At 43.1% G+C, this 11,329-nt stretch overlaps 1 protein-coding gene across 1 annotated transcript; it reads left to right on the forward strand.

Annotated features, from left to right (window-relative positions):
* The first annotated feature begins 8,932 nt into the window (after nucleotides 1-8,932).
* LOC147963310 (uncharacterized) lies at nucleotides 8,933-10,627 on the forward strand. Its single transcript, XM_087529542.1, has 3 exons — nucleotides 8,933-9,107; nucleotides 9,935-10,466; nucleotides 10,609-10,627. The coding sequence occupies exons 1-3, from the start codon at nucleotides 8,933-8,935 to the stop codon at nucleotides 10,625-10,627; spliced, it is 726 nt and encodes a 241-aa protein (XP_087385668.1).
* The last annotated feature ends 702 nt before the right edge of the window (nucleotides 10,628-11,329 follow it).

Raw genomic sequence — 11,329 nt, forward strand, 5'->3', positions numbered from 1 at the left:
TCGATTGGTTGTGCAAATAATTGGCATTGCCACACTGCAATCTTCCATGGCTTCTGTTTATGGTTCATCTACCATCATAATGTTCAGTATAATTTGGGGATAGTGCTAAGTATGTGATTGATTATTCTAGGACATTTTACCCATAAGATTCTTTTAATACCCATAAGATGATTTAGAAACACTACAGAAGAATCCATGCCGTCACGACTCACTGTTGTTATTTTCTTGGGTTACTGTAGAGGAGAACCTTTCGAGTTTTGCATGGGATGGTTAGCAAGTTGAGTATGTCATTGTGGATATTTAAGGGAGATTAGAGAGGGAGGGGTTAGAAATTTACATCATCTGAACTTTCAGCCATCGAGTAAAGTTGGCTTTGAACTATGAACCTTGACTCGAGTTATTCTGTGTGAGATTGTCAATACTTGTTTCTAATAGAATGTTACTGTGATATGAAATCAGCTATCCATCCCTCTGTGATGAAGTGCTACTGCTCACACAGAGCTAACTCAGGATCGTGTAGTTTACGCCGGGATAGTTGTGCTGGTGTATGTTTTCTGGTGCAGATACAATGATAACCAACATTGTTTCGTCTTGCATGGCAAGTGTATACTCCGGCCTGAAAACACGCTACGTGGGTGACCTTTACCATCCATGAACATTGTTTTAATTTACTGTTCAGTCGATATACAAGGAGTTTTTTTGTTGGTTTGGGATAGCAGTGCATTTAATCTTCATTGCTTGAGCAGTTATTTCATTGAGTGCAGCATAGCATTTGGCTGCCTTCATACTACTACTTGTCTTGTCAATTTTCTTGATCTTGTGGTACATAGTTACCTTCGCCCTGATCGATCCTTGTTCTGTTTTTTTATTCCTTTTAATTTGGAACAGAGATGCCATATGAAGAACAGTCGTATTACGGATGAGCTAGGGAGTATGTCAGTGATAAGCTAGGGCGCCATCAAGGATGAGCTACGGCGCCTTGCCATCAAGGATAAGCTAGAGCTAGGGAGTATGTAAAAGCAGCTGGTTGACTGAATTTTGCTGCATGCATGCATGCATGCTTTCTCTGAACTACATATCTGAATTTTGCTGTATTCATGCTTACCTGGTTGTTGTCACAAGAATGAAACGATCACCTACAGACATTGTTTCTATCTGGGTCGTTTGCTTTGGCTTTACTCCCTCCTTCCCATAATATAAGATCGTTTTGCAAGTTTTCAAAACCATCTTATATTATAGTACAGAGGGAGTAGTTCGGAAGACAATTGCGGAGGGTTCGTGTGATTTGGACTGCAATCAAGAGTGCAGGAAATCTTAGGATAATCCCTCCATACTTTACCCACCCACTGTTCCAATCCCAGCCATCAAATTGAATTTTTGCTAGAAGAAACAGTATATATCTCATGTACGATCGATGTACTTCCAAGTTGACCAACGCATTCTGGAAAAACTACCTGAACAATTGCTAGTTGTTGTAGTTTGAGCGATCACCGGGACATGAGGTGCGTAGAGGTTGCTTATGGCGAGCAATTACACCATGAGGAACAAGATAGAAACTAGCACCAGCAACACTATGAGAAGAACAAGGACAAGATGATACTAATCGAATCTGGCCAGATGCATATAGATACATCGTCTTATAGTACAAGATAATAAGAAGGGAAATAAAGAAAACTATTCCTCGCGGCTGCTCCTCCCCGCTCGTGCGGCCATGTCGACGTGGTGCTCCCAATAAACGAATCCCGGCAGAGAATAGGACCAGATGACCAGATAGAGGACCGGCGGCGTCGCGTCATCAAACTTGACGCCGCAGTCAGCGAGGGTAGCGGTGTCGCACAGGCACTGCGGCTTCCCGGCTGAGAGGAGGCGCTGCTCGGCCGGCAGGAAGCCTTCCACGGCGTGGATCTTCGACTTGACCTCGTCGACGGTGGTGTCGCCGCCCTTCTCCACCTCCACTGCGAACGTTTTCATGGTGTGGGTCACCCTTTTGACCAAGATCTGCGGCATCTCGCCGCGGTAGCAGATGATGACGGCGTGGAGTACTTCTTGTTGTTTGACTCTTGTACGATTATCCTGCTTTATAAACTGTGGATGGCTAACTTGATCGCCACGGTTTACCACCAGTTGAGTTGTGTACGTGGGTTGGGCTGGCTGTACAGGACTGGCCTAGACCGAGAAGGGGCCATGGCAATGTCTAGCCATCCATCTTTTCTCAAAAAAAAAGCAATATCTATCCATCCGGTGTTCCACGGCCCACTTAAAAAAATATTGGTATTCCACGTGGCAATTGTGTCGAAATCATTAATTAAGGAGTACTCGTTGCAAAGATCACTCCATCCGTCACGACAAGTGGCGCATATGCAGCGCGCCACTTGTCGCAACCTGGAAGTTTTCCCTTTTTTCATAGATTCGTTTATTCAAAACGTTTTATCTCTTAAACCGTGTGTCTAAATTTCAAACCGTTTTCATCATTGGATTCCTCGGGTCGAGATCTTCAAAACTAGATCCCATGTTGATAGATTTTGACGAACTTTTTTTTCACGAAAAAAATCGGACGATAAAACCAAACCGGGAACACGGTTTTTTTTCCTTTCCGAAAGAGGCACGCCCGTACCTCTCGCGAAATCACAACCGTGCCTCTCATGGAAGCAAAACCGTAACTCTCATGGAAAGAAAAAAAAAAGCAGAAAACGCGCTTTTTTCCCTTTCCGAAAGAGGCACGCCCGTGACTCTCGCGAAAGCACAACCGTGCCTCTGGCAAAAGCAAAACTGTGACTCTCGCAAAAGAAAAAAAACAGAAAACGCGTATTTTTTCCCTTTCCGAGAGGCACGGCCGTGACTCTCGCAAAAGCACAACCGTGCCTCTCGCGGAAGCAAAATAGTGACTCTCGTGAAAGAAAAAAAATACAGAAAACGCGTTTTGTTTTTTCCTTTCCGAGAGGCACGGCCGTGACTCTCACGAAAGTACAACCGTGCCTCTCGCGGAAGTAAAACCGTGACTCTCGCGAAAGAAAAAAAAAGAAAAAACGCGTTTTTTTCGTTTCCGAAAGGCACGGCCATGACTCTCTCTAAAGCACAACCGTGCCTCTCACGGAAGAAAAAACGTGACTTTTCACGAAAGAAAAAAAAGTAAACGCGTTTTTTCATGCAATTTTTTTTTTCAAAATTGTTTTTTGGTCGAAACGCTAAGGAAGACCGGGGGGAAACCAAAACGTCGAAAAAACCGGAAAAAAACCGTTTAAAAAGCAGAAAACGCGTGCGGAAAAATAAAAAAACAAAATCTAGAGGGAGCGTCCAGAGCGCGACACGTGGCGAATGGCTGAGAGCGCGCCAAGTGGCGCTGATCGTTACGAGACTTCCAAAGGAGCGCTCGTTAACTAGTAGACACGCGATCGCGAAGAATATTGGCTAAGAAGGCATTGTTCTCTCGAAATAGGCTTTCACGGACAAATAAAGCAATGGTCCATACAGCCAACATCCAAGTCCGAACAACAACGACGGATGGGGCAACAGCACAATCAAGCCCAGAAAACACAAGAGAAATAGGAAAAAAGTCACCTAGTGGCTGACAACAAGCGGCCCTAGAAAGACGATAGTCGCCGTGCTGTAGCCGGTCGCAGTCTCGCTGCCTAGATAGCCGGTGCTAGTGTTGTAGAAAAGCAAGGAATTTGAAGGTGTCAGACGCCTGTCTTGGAAAGACCCATTCAATCACCATTTTATTACGTGTTGTCTACAGAGTCCAAGACAACGCCGCAAAGATCAGCCAGAATAGACGGCAATATCACCCAGGATGGGTAGCCCGGTTCTGGAGGAACTCCGCTAGGTCCATGGCCTCCGAGTCGGGCCCTAGTGCCTCACAAAGAATGTCCAAAGGACCCGTGCCACCGTGCATGAGACTAGGATGTGAGCCCCAGTCTCCGATACCGCACATAAGAGGCACAAGCCATCACCGGGCCATGCCGCTTAAGTACCTCAATTCCCAAAGGGATGCAATCTCGGAGTCGGTGCCACACAAAAATATTAATCTTCAGTGCCAGATGGGCCTTCCACAACTGGAGAAACCAGGGAAGGGTTGGTGACAGGCATAGTGCCTGGTATGCCGTGTTCACTGAAAACTCACCCATCGCCGTCAGGAAATGGTGTCCGGATAGTCCGGCTCCACCGGGGGTAGGGCAGCCTGCAGTCTAGTCCACTCGTCTGTTTCCGCATGCCCAAATGTGTAAGGCAGAACCAGATGCCCTACTGCACAGACTCGAAAGCCGCAGAGACGAGAACAAGCAGATCCGCGCATATTGAGAACAAGCGGAGCCGCAAAGAAGACATTGTTACAAAGTAAAAGCAAAGAGAGATAGCTGGATGGATCCCTGATTAATTTCATTTTTTAGGATAATTAATTTCATTTATTGATGAATGTAACAACGATGAATCTATATATACACGGTTAAGAGACATCTCAGAGGGGCGTCGGTTACAAGTTTCTGTGAGAGACGAGAAAGGATGTGTCTGTAAGAGTTGACGGTTGGTGTTGGACACACCCACTAGCCTATTGACGCTTCACTATTGACAAGTCATAATTTTCTTCTTCATCAGTCAATCACATTTTCTAAATACCTAAGTGCTAATTTGACTGACAAGGAGGATTCTTCCCTTATACCATGCAGTATATACTATTAGTATAAGTCGCACAATATAGTGGGGAGTAATGGTTTTCATTAACTTATAGCAACCGAGCAAAATTAGTTTTCTAGATATATGAAATGACTAGAAATAACTTGTTTTGCTCTGAAATTATTTTTCTAGATACCGTGACTGTGAAAGTCTTATGAAATGGTGTGTACTGATTTTCCTGTTATTTTATTAGCCTTTCACGATCATTATAAAATAATCTTTTATTCTTCTACCTCTAGGACTTGATTTATTGTCTTCATAAATATGAGCGTTATGTGCTCAGCATATGTAATTCTTTGGAATTGAAAACACCATTCCTTATAGGTTCTTTTTAGCTCATATTTGTTGAAGATTTATAACAGTATATTTAGAGACTCTTACATTCACATTAAAAATCATATGGTATATCAGAATCATAGCCAAACATTATAAAACTTTCGCATGTTAATAATAATAATATTTCTAAACTAAATGCTATTATTTTCCATGCAATACTCATTCTGATACATTTTGAACATGCACCGCATGATTTCTAAATATATTTACTATTTAGTTTATCTTATGAAGCATCTAGCTCGTGCAGGTGCATGGGTTGGTGACTAATTGTACACAATTTTTGCTTTTTTTTAGAACTGACAATTTTTTTGCAAGATGGAAACATACTCGGTTGAGAGAGATCAGAGATGTTATGTGGTTCGTGGTTTGACGGGCCTGAACTGCCAAAGCAGGCACATGAAGATGAGGTTCATGCACCTCCTGCCCCCTCTGGCTTGATCCCCTTTCCCAAACCCCACCAAAACCCCAGCCAACTCCGGCCAAAATGGAGGTCGAGACCCGCAGCCACCACCAGCGGCAAACCCCACCAAAACCCCAGCCAACTCCGGCCAAAATGGAGGTCGAGACCCGCAGCCACCACCAGCGGCAACCAAGGTGCTCAACGACAACGGACTCCTCGCCGAGTTCCTCCTCCGCGCCGCCAAAACGGAGTCCTAGACGCCACCGCCACACATCTTCTCTGTTTATTTTTTCGTTTTCTTCTCTTCTTTGTGTATTATACAAAGAGCTCACACGTGTATTTACAACAACTTTCATCATACATTTAAGAAAATGTTCACTGTATATCATGGAAATGTTCAGTGTATTTTTTAGAAATGTTCATTGTTTATTTTAAATTTGTTCAGCATATATAGAAAAATGTTTAATCTGTATTTAAAAATTGTTCAGCGTATATCAGAAAAATGTGGAATGTGTGTTTAAATATTGTTCAGCGTATATGACAAAAAATGTCTAATGTGTATTTAAAAATTGTTCTCTGTATATAAAACTTTACAATATCTGTTCAGAATTTCAAATTTGTATTCAAGTTTTAATAGTTTGTTTGAATTTTGAAAATAGATCATGATTTTCAGACATGATTCGCAATCTATTCCCATTTTTAAATGAAACGTTGAAGAAAAACCTGGATCTGCCGCTATACCCAATGCTTTTAAATTTAGCGCTACAATTTGAGAACTAGCACTCGCTTGGTCGACTAGCTAGGAACGCTGTTGTCGATGGAAAGGTTGGAGCTTTGACTCCATGTTTTCCCTTTCATGTTTTAGTTCAAAGAAGATTTCCTTCTCTTCTTTGATAAGAGTGTAGCTGGTATGACCCTGATGTATGCCGTCTTTTCCGTGCAATATGTTGCTGGTCCTCCCGTGTCTCAGGTGTATCTTTTGTCTTTCCATACACGTCCAAGAAGCCAAGCAGGATCACGCAAAGATTATTCGTCACGTGCATCACGTCGATTGCGGAGCGGACCTCTTGATCTTTCCAATAAGGAATGTCCCAAAATATAGATTTCTTCTTCCACATGGGTGCGCGTCCGTCAGCGTCATTCGGAACAGGTTATCCGCCGGGACCCTTTCCAAAGACTACCTTCAAATCCTTGACCATATCATGCTCATCAGCCGAGACGACGACGATGGCGGATACATATTTGGAGTGCACAGCTTGCTTTTCCCCGAGAGAGGCATGGACATCATCCCACCTTTCCCATGCGACCAACATCGCTCTGGTTTTTACAATGCAATCCTGTCCAAAGAAGAAGGCGACGGTTTGTCCCACTTACGTGCTGATGCTGTATACCGCAGAGAGGAAACATGAGGTGCGAGTATATATGTTGCGACATGGTGTCTGGTGCATGCATAGCTTAATCATTGACCAGATCCCTCATCCGCGGTCAGATCGAAAAGCTGTGCTTGTCGACAATAAAATCTATGTGCCAGCTGCCGAGGAGAGAAATTGTTGTCTTGGATTTCGCGGCCTCGAGGCTCTCAACAGTTCATCTACCACAAGGGGTTGAGCATGGCCTGGGAAACCCCATGCTGTCACGGGCTGACAGTGCTGCTGGTGTATACCTCATCCATGTCGAAGAGCTTCAACTTCATGTCTGGCTCCACAAGGGGAATGTATGGTTGCTGGTGGACACCATTTGTTTGTCTGAGATGTGTCCTAGTTTGAGGGATTGCATTGTTTCTCCTCGAATGAAACATGTGGGGGACAATGCTGAGTTTGTGGTCTTGGATTTGGGTCACAACGCACTCCACTTGGATATCAAGTGCATGACACTGTCTAAAGTGTATGAGGTGAGAGATATGTATAAACATATTGGATATCAATCTTTTAATCCTGTTCTTTGATATATGTCCTAGCCTTAAATGCCATAGGTAGGATTCGGAACAATTGTCATTTCCGGCTATATTCCTCACAATGGAGTGGTTTTCAGCAACTAAACTGTCCAAAGCATCAATATCGGAAATATCTTCAATATAATAGAGGCCTTCTACACGGCTCCCTGATTGTATTAATTTTCCTTTTAGCAATATTTTAACCTTCCCATTGCCAAAGTTAACATCAAAGCCTGCAGATTCTAGTCTAGATACCGATATGAGATTTTTCCTCATATCTGGAGCAAATACAGTATTCTTAAGGAGTAATATTCCTCCACTTGGGAGTTTTAGATTATAGTCCCCAATTCCTAGTATATCTGCCTTTGATGTTGTTCCTAGATAAATAAATCTAGTTCCCTTTTGTATTGGTCTAAATGAACAGAAAGAATTCCTATCTCTTGCAATGTGTGAGGTGGAGCCAGAATCAACCACCCAACTATTTGACAAGGAAGTTGTAAATAGAGATTCTGAACATACAAAAACATGTGACATACCATCAGGTGAAGAATTTCCCCTTCTATTATCCTGATGCTTGGACTGGTTGTTGTTATACTTCTTATCATCTGGCTTCCTCTTCTTAGTGCACTCAGATCTGAAGTGTCCTTGTTCACCACAATTATGGCAATTAAATTTCCTCTTGTCAACCTTCTGATTTGAGTTTCTTCCATTGTAATCACTCCTATCACGCTTTTGATTTATTTTATCCCTCAAATCTGTCCCATATTTCCTCTTTTGCCAATTCCTCTTGCCTGAAGACTTGTCCTCACCAAGGTGTAGTTCATCATGTGAGACCTTCTTTCTTTCCCTTGTGTGGACTTCCTGTCTTCTTCCATGAGTAGATGATGCCTAAGCGTCCTCATGTTCAGCACCCGCTCAGTATGACAAAAGGATATTTTGAATTGTTCCCAAGAGTTTGGCAAAGAGTTAAGAGCAACCATGACTTGAACTTCTTCAGGAAAGGGTATCCAGCATTCTTTAGTTCCTCTACTAACACACATAATTTATTCAGATGTGCACTAACAGCTGTGGTTTCTGTCATCTTCGCAGTCAAAAATTGATTCACCAAGCTAAGAACTTTGATAAGTGAAACTTCCCCAAAGTCCTTTTCCAATCTCCTCATTATTTTGCGAGCTGATTCCTCTGGTTCATATTCTCCGGCTAGAGAATCAGACATAGATCCAAGCATAAACACTCTAGCCTTTTTATTGTCCTTAGTCCACTGAGTAATTTCCTCACGGTAGTTTTCCTTCTCCTCATCCTCAGCTTCAGCGGATGGTTGGGTCGGCTTAGACTGAGTTATGATATAATCAATATTTTCAGCAGTGAGGAGAAACATAATCTTCCTCTTCCAGACAGTAAAATTTGAACCATCCAATTTACAGGACCTAAGTAATTCAGCAAACACACTGTTGGAAGCCATTGGGAAGGGTGATTACCGTAGCAAAATTCCAGAAATCAATCTGTAGCAGCAGCAGGAACAAAAAGTCCGTAACCTGCAGGTTCCGAGTACCCAACAGCAGCTCGTGTGGCTTGGTGACTTCTCTGTGCAGAGGATGTGGAGCAGCCGCGATTCAGCAGGTCAGAGGTCCCGGCTGTGTGACGGCGAGCCGGCGGTTATGGCGGAGACGGCGGCCGCGGGCGGGGACGGCGAAGCGGCGGCCGCGGTCGGGGACGTCGGACCGGCGGCCGCGAGAAGTCGCAGGAGGCGGCGAGGTTGGGCGTTGCGAGGTTTGGGCGAGCTGTGTTGACGAGATCGATTGCTTCCTTGGCGGATATGGCAAGAGTACGCAGCGGAAGTTTGTTTTCAGGAAAAATACAAAAGTTTGACGTCCTTATTCCTATCTCAAATAAAAAGATATTGTACGACCGTCAAAACTCGTTGCAATCTGCTACGCCAATGTTGAAAATAACATAGCATGAGCATGTTTGCCTACCCTCTAATTCCTCCGCCAAGTCCGTGGTGCAGCTCACAATGCGTATATGAGGCTAGAGGGTAGGGACATATTTATACTCATATTCCTGAAAATTCAAATCCGTATCCGGATAGAATTCAGTTAGACTCCTAATCGAATTAACCAACCACGATCATAACCGATTATTTTCCGAGTCAAATTCCTTCTTATCCCTAAGCACATATATGTGAGATATATGCCACGTTTAAATAGTATATGATTCCTATTTAAACGTGTAGACTTATCAATCTACAGAGCTGAACCTGTAAATAGCCTAGCCAATTCCAAACATATACTGTGCCCAGGCAAATAATTTCAGTGTACATATACACACTGTATTCCAGCATAGTTTGTACCCAGCTCCTTGAGTAAATTTCCTCAAGTTCAATTGCAAATATTTGTACCAATCATTCATACACCAATTCCGTATGATTTAATTCATCAACCAAATAAATGTAGTATATAATGTTTTGGAAGACACCAAAAATTCCTACATGTCTTACTTGTACATGTTGGTGCCGTATACCAGGGAGAGGGAAGATGAGGTACAAGTATATATGTTGAAGGATGGTGTCTGGTGCATGCATCGTAATTTGCCCGTAGATGGCAAGCTCGATCTTAGTCGGCCGGATGAAGGACCCGTGCTTGTCGACAATAAGATCTATATTGCAGTTGACCGGAGCAAAATTAATGTCTTGGATTTGACGTCCTTGAGTTTCTCCGAAATTCAGCTCCCACAAGGGGTGGATCGTGGTGGCGTTGGCGAGCGAAGTACCAGCTTGTCACGTGCTGATGCCGCTGGTGTATACCTTATCCATGTCAAGGAGCTTCAAATTCGCCTATGGCTCCACAAGGAAGGCGACTGGTTGCTAGTGGACACCATTTGTTTGCGTGAGATGTTAGCTAGTCTGAGTATGTTAGGTTCCAATGCTTCTCTCCGAATAAAAAGTGTGGGGGACAATGCTGAGTTTGTGTTCTTGGAGATGGGTCGATGCGCCCTCCACTTGGATGTCAAGTGCAGGACACTGCGTAAAGTCTATGAGGTGACAGAAGAGGGTGCATATTTGGGCGATATCTATTCTGTTATGATGATCTGGCCTCCAGCATTTCCTGCACTCAAGGATGATCCTGCAAGGTTTGCTTTTTGCGCCTTTATATGGTCTGCATATTGCTTTTGTGTAGGTTACAAAAGCTTTGCAATGTGCATAATGTTAATCTCCTTTTCTATATATGTTGCTGCTTTGTTTTGCCATGTGCTTTAAAGCTGAAATTTTTAGCTTTGTTGCACCATCATAATCGATTGGTTGTGCAAATAATTGGCATTGCCACACTGCAATCTTCCATGGCTTCTGTTTATGGTTCATCTACCATCATAATGTTCAGTATAATTTGGGGATAGTGCTAAGTATGTGATTGATTATTCTAGGACATTTTACCCATAAGATTCTTTTAATACCCATAAGATGATTTAGAAACACTACAGAAGAATCCATGCCGTCACGACTCACTGTTGTTATTTTCTTGGGTTACTGTAGAGGAGAACCTTTCGAGTTTTGCATGGGATGGTTAGCAAGTTGAGTATGTCATTGTGGATATTTAAGGGAGATTAGAGAGGGAGGGGTTAGAAATTTACATCATCTGAACTTTCAGCCATCGAGTAAAGTTGGCTTTGAACTATGAACCTTGACTCGAGTTATTCTGTGTGAGATTGTCAATACTTGTTTCTAATAGAATGTTACTGTGATATGAAATCAGCTATCCATCCCTCTGTGATGAAGTGCTACTGCTCACACAGAGCTAACTCAGGATCGTGTAGTTTACGCCGGGATAGTTGTGCTGGTGTATGTTTTCTGGTGCAGATACAATGATAACCAACATTGTTTCGTCTTGCATGGCAAGTGTATACTCCGGCCTGAAAACACGCTACGTGGGTGACCTTTACCATCCATGAACATTGTTTTAATTTACTGTTCAGTCGATATACAAGGAGTTTTTTTG

Source organism: Triticum urartu, chromosome 6A (genome assembly GCF_056163025.1).
Source record: "Triticum urartu cultivar PI428250 chromosome 6A, HENAU_Tu73, whole genome shotgun sequence".
Taxonomy (NCBI): Eukaryota; Viridiplantae; Streptophyta; class Magnoliopsida; order Poales; family Poaceae; genus Triticum; species Triticum urartu.